This window comes from Staurois parvus, unplaced genomic scaffold (genome assembly GCF_062004578.1).
Source record: "Staurois parvus isolate SC_StPar_1 unplaced genomic scaffold, SC_StPar_1.0 ptg000138l, whole genome shotgun sequence".
In the NCBI taxonomy this organism is placed as follows: Eukaryota; Metazoa; Chordata; class Amphibia; order Anura; family Ranidae; genus Staurois; species Staurois parvus.
Window position 1 is genome coordinate 2182025 of NW_028317934.1, and position 14852 is coordinate 2196876.

General features: G+C 44.4%; 1 protein-coding gene across 1 annotated transcript in view; it reads left to right on the plus strand.

Moving 5' to 3' along the window:
* The window catches only part of LOC149465262 (doublecortin domain-containing protein 1-like), a 182897-nt gene that overhangs the window by 133827 nt on the left and 34218 nt on the right, over positions 1 to 14852 (plus strand). The window contains exons 14-17 of the mRNA XM_089673493.1: positions 1784 to 1898; positions 1983 to 2153; positions 11640 to 11819; positions 13891 to 14091. Coding sequence (XP_089529619.1) covers positions 1784 to 1898; positions 1983 to 2153; positions 11640 to 11819; positions 13891 to 14091 — 667 coding nt within the window. The remainder of the gene's footprint in view (positions 1 to 1783; positions 1899 to 1982; positions 2154 to 11639; positions 11820 to 13890; positions 14092 to 14852) is intronic.

A 14852-nucleotide genomic window follows, 5' to 3' on the forward strand; every position in this document is an offset into this window, starting at 1 on the left:
TGTAGAGTGAGTTGCCATATGAACCCAGGTGTGTGTGTGAGCAGGCAGCAGAGTGGAGGCAAGAACACTTCACACAATTTTCCCAGAAATTGTAGCTTTTCTAGTTAAGTAAATAATAATAAATGACACAATGTCAGTGGTTTTTATGATTTGGTTAATAACAATTTTTATGGATGCATATGCGTGGATATTTGAATGCCTTAAAAGTCCTATCCAGATATATTTGTTGTTTGAGGAAAGGAAACACATAGGCTTTGGTTTTTCAGTTTCAGTTATTGTACAGTTTTGAGTCCATTGATTCCAGACACCTTTTTGTGTACTTCCTAAAGTCCAAATGAACCTTTAGTTTAAATCAGCTAAATGCATTCCAGGTGCATAAAACCAAAAGGTTACTTTTTTTTTTTCTTTCTAAAGAAGCCATTGCCTGAGTAGAGAAGCTAAGCTATGGCTGATTTTTAAGGAACGCAAACTGTAAGAGGGGGGAGGGGTATGGGGGGAGCGAAAAACAAGGAACCGAGCTGCAGTTTTACTGCCCTCAGCCACCCAGCCAGATGCTAACATTACAGCCTGACAGGGCTGTTCACACGCTGCAGTGTTTCTAACTCGAGCTGCAGAGTTCGACAGACGGCACTGCCTGTCAAACTCACCCTTTGAGTTCAATGGCATGCACCATAACCAAGAGCCAAATACTCAGCTTACAGTTGCTGAACATTTTTTTTTAGTACAAAATCCCTTTTGGGATTGAAAAAAAAAAAAGATATTCAGGTGGTGGCAGAATCACCTTCTGAATGCCTGCCAGCTGCTGCTATACCACTCTTTGGAAAACGATCCCTTGCAGAATGCTTTTGAAAGGGCAGTAAGCACCGTGGCCTGTCTGACATAATGTTTTGATAGACCTTCAATGCATTTAGCTAAATTAAACCTAAAGTTTACATATAAACAATAAGTGCAGCGCTAAAGAAAAAATTAATACAAAATGTTGATAAGTGTGGTTCAAATAAATAAACACAAATGTTAAATAAAAAGTGCTTCGTTATAATAAGCACAAAAAAATTGTGTTCAACTGTGTAAGTCAATAAACAGAAAATTGTTCATATAATGGTGAAAGTCAGAAAATAGTGTCGCATAGAGATCCTGTTGCACAGGTGATATCAAAAGGATTTCGTGTGATTTTACTCCATTAAATTCGTGCAGGGGATATGATAAAAAAAATGCGCACTCACCAGATTCTCATAATAAATGTTGAATCATATGATGATTGTAAGGTCTGCCAGAAGCCCTCTTTAATGTGGACCAAGCAAGCAGAATAGGAAGACTCCCTTCTCTGGATCTGGTACTGCTTTGCAGAGTCCTGTACATTGTTTACCTCGATACAGAGCCAAGAAAGAAGGTGCCATAGTGTAGTAATTAAATGAATTAAATTAATTTATTATGGAATAAAACCAGTATCATCCACATGGTGAAAACATCAAAAAGTAGAGCTTTAAAAAACCATGAGACTGACCAGCCACTCTCTAAGATGGCCGCTGCACCTTCATGAGGCTCCAGCGGCGTGACGTCACGGCGTACGGCTGCTCCTTCAGTTTAGTTGAGCTTTAACTCAGCTACTCTGTATGGTGTTACAATCAGAGCTGCACAGTTTCTGCTGTTCTCTTTCTTTAGATACCTCCAAAATCCCCAATGCTTTGTGTCATTGGTACACCCCATGTTTAATGAATATTTCTAAAGTATCAGTTTGAAAATGTGTACAAAAGTAAACCTTTCTTGTTTTTATTTTTAATAGAACATTCCATCTAGCTAGTAACACCGACCTTGTACTGGCCCTCTCACTGCCAAAAGTATACCCTGGGGTTAAAGAGAGAGAACTAAGCTTCGCAGGTTGCCCTGCTATTCTTCAGGTAAGACATAGCATTCTGTAGTCTCATTTTCTGTAATATGATCTCATTGTGAACCCCGGTTGAGTTAAACCCTTTTTATTACAGAAATATAAAGAGCACATCAATGGAGCCGCCAATCAGAAATGGTCTTATGATGATAATAGGAAAGTGCTGACAGCATTTTATAGTGACCAGCTGGATAAGGATATCACAGCAGCCATTCACACTTCAGTCTGCACTTATACTATTATCAGTACAGAGGAGATAAGTCAGCCGGTAAGTGATCACAGTACTTAAGGTGTGTCCAGGGGCGGACTGACCATTCGAGCGCTCAGGCACTGCCCGAGGGCCCAGGGTCAGTAGGGGGCCCCATGAGATGCCCCTGGTACCTTTCATGGGCTTTTTTAGGTATGGTTTAAGTGTGGGCAAGGACACAGGGGCCCATAATCCCCTATTGCCCGGGGGCCCCATGAGTTGTCAGTCCGCCCCTGGGTGTGTCGAAACCCAAAAACAAGAAAATCATTAGATGTGGGGGTTGTGATGTGTCCTGTTTTTAGGAAGTACAGAAAATTCCTGCCCAGCCTGTGTGACAACCATGGCATCCTCTTTAGATACCATGGAGGAGTGAGACATGAAGAGACAGGAAGTGTGTTATTTGCATGATTATAGGGTGAAAATAAAGGGAAAACTTTAATCATACATTCTATTTAATATACCCAGTAAAAAAAATCAGGTTTGCAAATATAACCTTTATATTTATAGTATGTAGAAAAATTAACTGTTAAGAACCTAGCATGTATCATATATGTCCTAACGTACTTCTACACTGGGCACATGCCCACAGGTCTAGCTCTCAGGAGCCCTCAGTTTAACAGCTGATGTAATGTAGAGGTCAAACTGATGGGCTCTTTCTTACCTTGCCTGTCCTGTTTGTTCCCTTCAGTTGATGACAGGACACAATGTGGCATGGGCACCTGTAGAAAGTCCTGGCAGAAGAACTGGATCTTGCTATGAAATAGATGCTGAAGAACAGGAACTCATGCCAGATAACAGGGGTTTTAGAAACAGGAGGCAGGAACGTGGTCAGAAAGGCAGAAGCTGGCAATGGGTGGGCAGCAGATGTACTGATTTGGAAGATGAGAACATAAACAGGAGCCATGCCTAGGTTAATATCACATGGAGAGGAGATGCGCTGAAGGCATAAGCATGGTGCGGAGTCAAGAAGCAAGCCAGAGGTCAGGTACTGGAGGGATCAAGACCAGGCATAGTCAGAAAGCAAACTACATATATAATAGGCAAATGCAGGGTCTGGTCATGGGAGCTGACTACCACTCAGCAATGATCTTGAGTGTTGCAGTGCTTTAAATAGGCCTAACACATAGATTTGAGAAAGCTCTTTAGTAGGAGGGACCACAGAGAATCAATAAGATATACATTAATGGGTGCCACATTCCACAAACTGGAACCGAAATCACATAAAGAAAATTACGGACTTTATAGGCACCCTAGGGATCATAATTGTAAGTAGATAAAATATACAACATTTGTATTAAGAATCACAATTAAAAGCAGTTAAAACATTGCTGAGAAGGGGGCGTATCCTAGCAATGGAGCTGTGAGGATGTGTGGCAGAGGAGCCCTGGGCGCTCACATTAACTTGCAGCTGACAGCTTGCCGTACCTGCCTCAGTGACACATGCAGGGCCCATGGAAGGCACTCCAAGCACTCTTGCAGCTTCCCTACAGCAAACCTCAAAGGGTATTTTCACCCTACCAGCCCCCGAGTCTCAGCTGCTGGCTGAATACAATATGGCAACCTGCAGAGAGACAGCATGCACTAGCGGAAATGCAGCTGGCACTGACAAGGAGATGAGTACGGGGGATGCGTACACACCATGCCTGGAGCTTGACAATTCTCTGCTCACTGACAACTCAAGCATCGTCATCTCTTTGAGTGCAACAGGCTCCTGAGTTGCAGGGGACTTACTGACACTAACGAGCCATGCGCTAAGGGAGATACTGGCCACCTTTCACTCTGACCAAGACTCTGAGTCCACACAATGGAGACCAACCACGCAAATGTGGAGTCAAGGCTAGCAGCACGGGACCAGGCACAGGCCACCCATGTTCAAACACTGATCCAGCTCCGGCTCAAAGTTGACAAAGGTGAGAAAAATAAGGTCCGTATCCACTGGATTCCTGAAGGAGCCCAGATCTTAGGGACACAGTCTAAACCAGTGGTTCTCAACCTTTCTAATGCCGCGACCCCTTAATACAGTTCCTCATGTTGTGGTGACCCCCAACCATAAAATTATTTTCGTTGCTACTTCATAACTGTAATTTTGCAGTGGGAGGACTAGTGCCACATCATTGGTGTCAGTGGAAGGAGTAGTGCCCCATCACTGATGTCAGTGGGAGGAATAGTGCCCCATCGTTGGTGTCAGTGGGAGGAATAGTGCCCCATCGTTGGTGTCAGTGGGAGGAATAGTGCCCCATCGTTGGTGTCAGTGGGAGGAATAGTGCCCCATCGTTGGTGTCAGTGGGAGGAATAGTGCCCCATCGTTGGTGTCAGTGGGAGGAATAGTGCCCCATCATTGGTGTCAGTGGGGGGAATAGTGCCCCATCATTGGTGTCAGTGGGGGGAATAGTGCCCCATCATTGGTGTCAGTGGGAGGAATAGTGCCCCATCATTGGTGTCAGTGGGAGGAATAGTGCCCCATCATTGATGTCAGTGTGGTGGAGGGGGAAATAGTGCCCCATCTTTGGGGTCGGGGGGGGAATAGTGCCCCATCGTTGGTGTCGGTGGGGGGAGGAATAGTGCCCCATTCTTGGTGTCAGTGGGGGGAGGAATAGTGCCCCATTGTTGGTGTCAGTGGGGGGGAGGAATAGTGCCCCATCGGTGGTGTCAGTGGGGGGGAGGAATAGTGCCCCATCGTTGGTGTCAGTGGGGGGGAGGAATAGTGCCCCATCATTGGTGTCAGTGCGGGGGGGGGAGGAAATAGTGCCCCATCATTGGTGTCAGTGGGAGAAATAGTGCCCCATTGTTGGTCTTAGTCACACAAATGATGGGGCACTATTCCTCCCACTGACACCAATGATACTTACCTTGCTGACCCCTGCTCCAGCCTGGGCTCGCTCTCTCACTTACCTGTCAGCTGTCTTCCTTCTCTGGCCGCTCTCCTCTTCACTTACTCCGGCAGTTCCCTCGATCTTCTTAGATCTACGCGCGCTGCCGCTCGGCTCCTCCTCTCCAAGCTCCACCTCCTCGCCGGTGATTGGCCGCCTGTGTGCCTCTCCTGAGCTACAGTTCCGGTGGCCAATCAGCGGCGAGGAGGCGGAGATGTTGACGGATCCCGGAGGTGTGGCCAGGTGACAGGGCAGCGTGTCATCCCGCCCACACATCGACTGAGTCAGAGGAGCGGTGTCTCGGTTCCTAAGACCATCGGAAATATGTGTTTTCCGATGGTCTTAGGCGACCCCTGGGAAATGGTCGTTCAACCCCCAAAGGGGTCGCGACCCCCAGGTTGAGAACCGCTGGTCTAAACAATCCTAAACACTCTGCTGAATACGGAGCTATCCACCCCTATAGAATTGGATAGAGTTCACAGGGTGGCATGCCCCAGAGATTTATAGAACCGCTCCACTCCATCACTCCATGTGTCTTTCTGTGTCGCATCCATTTTTTTGTACTTAAAAAGGAGGTTCTTCGTAAGGCGTGTCCTAAAGAATCCATTGAGTTTGATGGAGCCACCATCACCCACCAGGATCTGTTGAACCTTACCCTTGCTATGAGGAGACAGCTTTACCATCTTGTGCAAACCATCTGCACAGCTAATGCTACATACAGCTGTGGGCATTTGTTCCACCTCCAAATCTGGAAGGAGGGCAGACAGTTCCTTCTTCACTTCCTGGATCACCTGCCCTATTCTCTTTTCTAGACGTTGCGGCAGTGGAGGTCCCTGATTGGTTGGCTTCTCTATTGGACTGTGCTTCAACTGACTGGAGAACAACATGGCCACTTTTTTCCCACATAGGCTGCTCTGCCAGTTTGTCCAAGAGTGGAGCTTATTTAAACTTATAGATTCTAGTAGTATTCTTAAGGTTATTTACTGACCTGTGTACTTACCGTTTTTTCTCCTGCATACACTTCTACTCTAACCTATTCTTCCCACCTTTTTTCACTCTTCTTGCCCCTTTCTCTTTATCCCCCTCCCCCCCACATTTTTTTGTGAGATTTTTGAGACTGATATACTCTAACATCATGCCTATCCCAGGGTCATCCAAACATAGTCCATTACCCCAGCAACAGACCAGGTGGCTAGAATGTTATGGGCCTTAATATCCCTGTAAAGAGGCCCAGGGTTTTGGAGGACTTATGGAAAGGCACAAGTATAATGTTTGCAGGAGACACATTTCAGACGTACTGACCTCCCCAATCTGGGTAATTCTAGATACCCACATGCATATCATAGCATCTTCCTAGACTCGAAGTTTAAAGGAGTAAGCATATTAATCTCGTGTATAGCTAATTGGTTGTTTATGGACCAAAGGCATGTGGAGGAGACCGCTTCCAATTTTTGAAGGGTACTCTGGAGGGCAAAATGGTGACGCTGGTGAACATATATGCTTATAATTCAGACCAAATTTCCTTCCTGAAACACTGTCTAAATGAGCTGTCTACATTCGGAGGGAGCTCGTTGTGGAGGGAGACTTTAATGTCACACTGTACCCCTTACTGGACATTTTCTATAACACATTGCACCTCTTCTATGCATGTCTACTCCGATTCAAACAGACCCTGCATAATGCACAATTTTTCGACAAGAATTTATTACTTTCTTATCCGCCATTTTGAAGTGGCTTCAATTACAACTCTATTTGATTGGGAATGGTCAGATATAGTGCATGTTGTAATGGACATTATTCTCCGGGCAGACTTGCATAAGGTATGGCAGTGGAAACTAAATAAGTTCCTGCTAGAAGACACTGCAACAAAATATTTAGTGGAAATGGAACTCGGAGCCTTTTTTCAAACTCACGTTGACACTTCCTCATCACAGATGATGGTCTGGGAGACATAATGCCATTTTGGGCATCCTCATCTCACACAAGTCAAAATGACTGACTCCTGGACAAGATCAGATGGTTAGAAACGCTACATAAAAAATCTCCATCCACCTCCACTCTCACAAACCTGCAGATAATGCTGGACAAGTTAAATAAATTCTTTCTCCAGCTAAGGTAAAGCTAGCCAAAGTACAGAAAATATTTTATGAACAGGGGAATAAGCCAGGCAGGCTCATAACAAATGCATTGAGCGAACTGAGAGCTTGCTCCTACGTCCCAAGTATCACTTCAGATAGAGAAGGTCTGGTACATAGTACAGCTGAAACAGCTGGGCATGTTTGAGATTTTAATAAAGATCTCTATAATTCTTCTTCCACAAGAAATGGCTACTGGCCCTAAAAGATACTAAGTCCCTGGCCCAGATAGTTTTTCCCTCACATATTAAAAATAATTTTTGCAACTTCACCACACCAATAACAGACGGTTTTAACTCCATCTTTGAAGGGGGCTCACTACCACCAGACACCCTTCGGACCAATATTACTTTAATGCCTAAAGAGGGAAAAGACCCCACCCAATGTCGCAACTATTCTTGTTAATAAATGTGAACTTACAGTTGGTCTCAAAAAGCTTAGTAACAAGATTACTACCCCTGGTTTAAAAGTATATTCATCAGGACTAAGTGGGTTTGTCCCACATAGGGAAGCAGAAGATAACACTATGAGGGCCATCAATGCTATCCACTGGGTGCATCAGAAGGCTGTACCGACAATGCTACGCTCAACCGACTCTGAAAAGGCGTTCGAGCGCATAGACTGGACCTTTATGACGGCTGTCCTTACACATCTTGGAGTGGTTGACAACTTCCTTAAATGGATGACCGTGATTTACTCACACTCAGCAGCAATAATCAAACTGAACAGCTGCTTGTCAGAATCTTCTGAAATAAGGTGAACATAAAGTCACAGATTATGCAGATGATTTGCTTTTTGTTACTACCCTTCCTACCACCTCCCTTCCAAACTTAATGTCTGAATTCAGGGAGTATGGCATCCTTTTGAATTTTAAAATCAACTGGCAAAAATCGGAAGCCATGAATCTCGCTATGCCTCTTTCGACCCACCTGATGTTCACAAATACAATAGACCGACACATATGGCTCGTATCCTGAACTGGTGTTTTCCAGAGTCGGGGAAACAGTGAGTATGTTTTGAATAATCTTTTTCGGAATGCTTATTGGGAGGCCTCCCATGGTTCTCTCAAGAGGGGCCCCGACATTTATTTGTCCACCCAACCATAGGGGCTACCCTTACACTCATGCGGATGGATAAAAACTTGATCCCATCAGTGTTATCTCCTTCTAGCTTGACATCTGTCATCTCTTATCCAAGCTTCACCCCGGGATTGCACTATGGTTTGTTTCTTTCCACCCTCAAAGACAACCAATTCAGGGTGCAACATTTCCAGAGAGGTTCATCAAGATCAACGAGGTTCAGCTAATGGAAGATCTTATTGCTGTGGCACACCATAGAGAGGAACGGGTCTGAAAAATATGGTTTTATTAGACTGATTGCACTTATTCATCTAAATATTTTGGGCTCTCACCCATGACACCCTTGATCCCTTGATTGTTCCTTGTGTGGAGATGCCTTTGATTTCAACTGACTTCCTTGGGCCGACTTTACTTGGAAAGGGCACACACTTTCTTTCTTTTCTTTTCCCGCTTTTATTTCTCCTCTTCTCATGCTGAAAAAGTTATACGGGATATTAGCTCTTCAGGGATCATTAGGCAAAAGGTAGCTACACTGCTACTGTTTTGATAGTCTGTAAATAAGCTTTTTCTACGTATTGCAACTACTCAGTATGCTGGTCTATCTGAGGTGGTACTACTGTTGACTTCATGTGTGACATGCTCATTGCCCATGTCACTTGTTGTTTTTAGAGCCTACGGGTCCTAATTGTCCCTGTACGACTTGAAAACTTAAAAATAAAGAATTTAAAAAAACACATTGGTGAGAATTGTGCCCTTTCACATGAGAAGGAAGAACTCCCTTTAAAATAAAACTAAGACCATCTTTACACAAAATCCAAAGCTAATAAATCAGGCAGTTCCACCATCCTTGTGTTTCTGCTCTACATGTTTCAAGGTTCTCCCTCTTCCTAAAGAGCATATAAAAATGGGGCACACTTTGGTTAAAAGACACATATGTATCAATTACATGATCTCAGTCCCACATGCAAAACTTTCCCAGGTGAGGGTGATATCGGGAGGTCACCTCTCGGCTGGAACAGCGTGGTGGCTGGAGGGGAACAGCGGTGAGGCCGGCTGGCGTGCACGTCCTCCTTCAGAGAAGGATAGAACGCAGCGGCGGCGTGGCCGTGATGACGTCAAGCTTGAAAAAGGAGCGCACTTCCGCCTTCCACAGCCAGCGCATGCTCCGAAATGCGTCGCAGTGCACCCTGGGATCTGACGTCATCACGGCCACACCGCCGCTGCGTTCCATCTAGCTCTGAGGGAGTACGTGCATCAATGATTTTGAAAATCGGCCGACCAAGTCATAAAGTTCACCCCATGTAACAGGCAAAACTTTTGTTCCTTCCAGGTCACGGCTCATGCGCAAATTCTTTTCGGAAAAACAGTTGTACGATTTGACCATCGGTCGTTTTTCACAAATTTTCTAACATGCCTGATCACCGAAAAGGGGAGGGACCACGAAAATTGGCCAGTGCCATTTACCCACTAACAGAGCGAAAAACAGCCGATTATTCTTAGGTCTGATTTTTGGACGAAAGATTGGTCGAATTTCAACCCATGTATGGCCGGCATAAGAGGGTTTGTGGTAGTGCCTGTTCGGCTTCCTTTGGGCAATACAGCATGGATCTGGCAAAAGCGTGTCTAGATGAGTGTAAAACTTGATGAGGGTGTAATGTGAGGGTTAACAGGTTGGAAACACAAGAGTACAATTGGGAGACAGTTGACACCCTGGGAAGTGCCAACAGGAAGTATCTAAACAAGGATCTTCATGGCAAGATCACCAGACATTCTTTTACTGAAAGCTGCAGCCTTAAAAAGTATGAAAACAACGTTTGAAATGACATTATTATGATAACACACATACAAGATGTTGCTGATTAGGTTTACATCTAATTTAACTTAAAGTATTACTAAACCCACAACAGTGAAATGAGTCTGTATATGCAAGAAAGCATTGTGTAAAAAGACTGTTTGTTTGATCCTGACTTCTCTGATCCTCCCTTTCTTTTACTGCCTCCAACCCATCTGATGATAGTACAGATCCCTAGGAGGCACTCTGCACATGCTAAATTTAGTGTGTATTGCTAGAGAGTTTTTTTTTTTTGGGGGGGGAGGTGCATGTGATTGGCATAGGGCCAATAAACACTGTCCAGACAGAGGGTCAGGGGTCATGCAGCCTCATGGGACAGTCAAAGGTGAATGATAACTCATCCTACAAGCAGGGGCGGCTGACCATTTAAAAACTTGGGCACTGCCCGATGGCCCGGGGTCAGTAGGAGGCCCCATGAGATGCCTCTGGTACATTTTTCATAGGCTTTTTTGAGTTTGGGCAGGGACACAGGGGCCCCATGATCCCCTATTGTCCGAGGGCCCCATGAGTTGTCAGTCCGCCCCTGCCTACAAGCTTTAACCAGTGCTCAGTCGGACACTGATAGAAGTCACAAGACTGATATATATTGCTGATGAGAAAAGGTATGTAGCAGTTTATATTTGCTAAAATAATTGCATTTCTATGTTGTGTGTACTGTGGGAGACCAGATATAGTGAATGCAGGGTCCGGGGAGACCAGATATAGTGAATGCAGGGTCCTGGGAGACCAGATATAGTGAATGCAGGGTCCGGGGAGACCAGATATAGTGAATGCAGGGTCCTGGGAGACCAGATATAGTGAATGCAGGGTCCTGGGAGACCAGATATAGTGAATGCAGGGTCCGGGGAAACCAGATATAGTGAATGCAGGGTCCGGGGAGACCAGATATAGTGAATGCAGGGTCCTGGAAGACCAGATATAGTGAATGCAGGGTCCGGGGAGACCAGATATAGTGAATGCAGGGTCTGGGGAGACCAGATATAGTGAATGCAGGGTCCGGGGAGACCAGATATAGTGAATGCAGGGTCCTTGGTTTAGTAACACTTTAAAGAATATGTAAACCCAACATGTTCCCGATATGTGCCTGCTGTATTGTACTTATATAAAAAATTATCTTGTTCTCTTTGTATTGCTTTGTTTCTGTGAAATCCTTGGTGTTCCTGCCAGTCCCTCTGCTTTCCTATTAAAAACTGACCACACTAAGCATGAGAGCACAGTGCGATTAGTTCTCTAGCTGTCCCGAGAACTCAGCCTGCTCACCTTCATTGATAAGACTTGTCCTGACACCCCATATCCCCTCTTCCTGCACAGCCATTTGCTGGGAAAGTCAAAGTGATGCTGTTTCTCTTCCCCCAGCTCTTATGCAGCTGAGCACAGAGGGAATGTTATCACTTATGTATAAATACGGGGAAAAGTGTTTAGAATTTTTTTTTTTATATCTATACACACTTTTTTGCCTTCCATTTTTTTTCTAAACTGAATGGGTTGTTTTACAAGGTGAGGGTTTACATACACTTTAATGTGCCAGAGTACACATCTAACTTTTGTGAATTCACCATTATTTATTGTAGGGGTATCTTCTGATTTCACCAAACAGCAAAGAGGAAACAGTGGCTTGTGTGTCCTGTGCACGAACCTTACGACCAAATAGAGAGATGAAGAAAATCAAAGTGGGTACATTGTTCTCATGTGCCTCAGGAGTAAAAGACCTTTCTCCTTTAGGACCATTTAAATGTCTTCACGTCAGAAAGGTAACACATTCATGATTGAATATGATGATTTCAAAATGTCATGATGATTTCAATATAATTATATTGTTCAGATTGTATGCTCTTGTGGTTTTGTAACTGTACTGTCCCCCTTTATTTTGTAAAGTGCTGAGCAAACTGTTGGCAGTATATAAATCCTGTTATTTAATAAAAATAACAATAATAATAATAATCATGATCATCGACTAAACATTTACAGCCTCCCCTTTATACCATATTCTTTTTACCTTTTACTTATGCAAAACAAAACATTTCTAGAGTACAGCTTATTAGAAGAATTTTATTGGTACAGAAATGAGTAATTTTTACAATTTTTATAGCTAAAATTTGCAAGTGGGTTGGCAAGGTAATTATTTTTTAATTTGCTTCACTTATTGGTAAAGTTACTGAAACGGGCAGCAGGGATTTTTGGATCTGGTGCAGGCCATTTAAAAGAGCCATAGTGCCAGAAATGTGTCAGTATAAATGGATTGAATTCCTCCAATTGAGTGTTATGGGTTTCATTTTGGTTGATCTTTGTTAGCCACTAGTGAAGGTGATTCTGTTTTTATTGACATTTCTATGATTGACCTTGTATGAGCACCAGAGGGAGAGGAAAGAGACTCCCCAATATTTCTGGAATTATCATTCTTGAGGGGATAAATCCTCTTATTCCAAACCGTTTTCCTTTAGATGCATCAGACTCATAGATATGCATTGTAGATTTTTCCTTTGTTACGTATATATAGCACTACCCCCTTAGGACTCTCTGAAGTTTTGGTTCCAACTATAGTCCTGCACAGCCAGGCAACACGCATCTTCCATACAGAGTTGCCTCCAGGAGATAGTAACCAGTCCTTGAGCTTAGTTTTTTGGGATTTTATTAGGGGAATTTGAACTTGGATGGGATTAGGGGTGTATGGGATGCCCAAAAGGAATGGCAACTGAGAACAATCTCCCTAGGACTATATACAAGTCTCTTTAGACAGCAAACATCCTCTTCTGGAGAGATAGCCAGCATCTCCTTGTGTACCACCTCAGATCCCAGATACTCCTTTATCCAGCTGTACTGGGTGAATCCCTGGGCAGGGAATCCAGTGCCTGTCACTTTACATAGAAGGCAGTCCCGGGTAGCAAGCTAATCCAGTTTCCCACCAGAGTGCTTCTTCCCGTTTCTGGCCCAGGGGGTGTAGGTCTACTCACTCAGTCCTCTGTCTGTGAGTTGATGGGTTGGTGGCTGCTCTCAGGCCTTCTGCCAGACCGCTCCTTCCCTGCTGCACCGATGGTCCTCGATCTGGGGGCCGATGAGGTCCTGAGCTTTTCTCTTCTCTAGCTTCCCTGTCTGTAGGTGAACCCCTTACCATCTGGGCACCCTCCCAGGGTCCTGCTGTCCAGCCTCTCACTTCATCTTCCACCCGAACTCTCCTGCTGAGCAAACTCTGTCACATTTGAAGGCTGCCCTGGCCCCATGCCAAGCCTCCTGCTTGGGGATTGGCCAAGGTCCTCTAAGTGCAGCCCAGCCCCTCCTCATGCCTGCCCACTGCTTCTAGAATCTTCTCCAAGATTCTAGAGCAGAGGAGGAATCAGGGAACTGAGTGATGGCTACTAATGATGAGCTAAGGTTTGGCCAAATCCAGTTCAGCCCCAACCTTCAGGGAGCTGTCATGTAATAGCAGGCCATTGGTCCAAACAGCTGCAGCCGGTCAGTTCACTGCCCTACAGCCAAGTAACAAGGGGATGATGGTGACATCATTGACCTAGCAGGCCAAATTTGGTCAATTACATTGTCCATATTTGGCCATGCGGCCATATTAGGTCAATGATATCATCAACATCCCCCCTTTTCTTATGTGTTCTGTAGATTGAAGAATTCCCAGACCACAGCTGATTGGGCTGTTGGCCTGCTATCATGTGACAGCTTCCTGTGGGTTGGAGCTGAACCTTTGCCCATCACTAGCAGCTACACTCATCCATGCTATGTAAATCCTTTCTTAATATTTATAATATTATACAAGGTATTTTGTCAGCATATAATATAGATATTTTCTAACTAAGCCTTTCTGACTCTGCACAGACGGATCTATCCAGTGCTGAAGCAGAAAATACACTGGACAGCTTGAAAGACGTGCTGTCTGCTATGAGATCCCAGCACTATGACTACAATGTTGTACAGGATATAACTGCTAAAAATCACAGGGCTATAAAAGTGAAGGCCTACAAAAATGGTAGTGGGTTCAGGAATGAAAGGGTCCTCATTGCTGGGACATTTCCAGAGGTGAGTACTGCATTAGGATGTTTGTGACATCATGTCTTTTGTCTTACACGGCAGGTTGAATGACCAAAAAAGTAATAGCTAATGCCTTACTTCCTTCTTTGTGATTTGGTTAGAGGGTTTTTTTTTATTCCTTTAGTCCCTTCTCACCATAATCTGTATGTTTACACTGTTTTGTTGGGTCCTGAACCATAATCCATAGAAGCCATGGTTTCCATACAATACGCTTCACTGGTAAAAGCTAAAAAGCCTGAAACAGCTGTATGCAGTTTGGAATAAAAAGCTCTATAATAGGTTATATTTGTGAAGGAAAGCCGAGGGCTGGGCCCACAGATTCAGAGGGTACACGATGCCACACAGACACAGACAGCGGTTCTTTTAAAACAATTACGTTTACTGAACAGTTATAGTGATCATGTAGTTGAGCATACGTAAACAGAAAGATAACAGCGCATAACCATACAGTAAGAATAATACTGTCTAACACTAAGCCTGTACTTGCAGACTTTCCCCAATGTCCAGAAAGCAGCCTGACTGCGCCTGAATGTTCCTGAGCAAGATATAACGTTGGGGTGCACCCTAAATATTGCACAATATATTTGTAATCCAAAGGAAAGTGGAGTGTGTCTCTTGTAACTTTCTGGTATATCCAAAATGTCACTGACCACGTGTGGTGCGATGTGCTGCGGCAAAGCCGCACTTACGGTTCCCTGGCAGGCTCTTGGTGCTTGCTCCTGACCCACTCCGGAACCGGACCATACAGT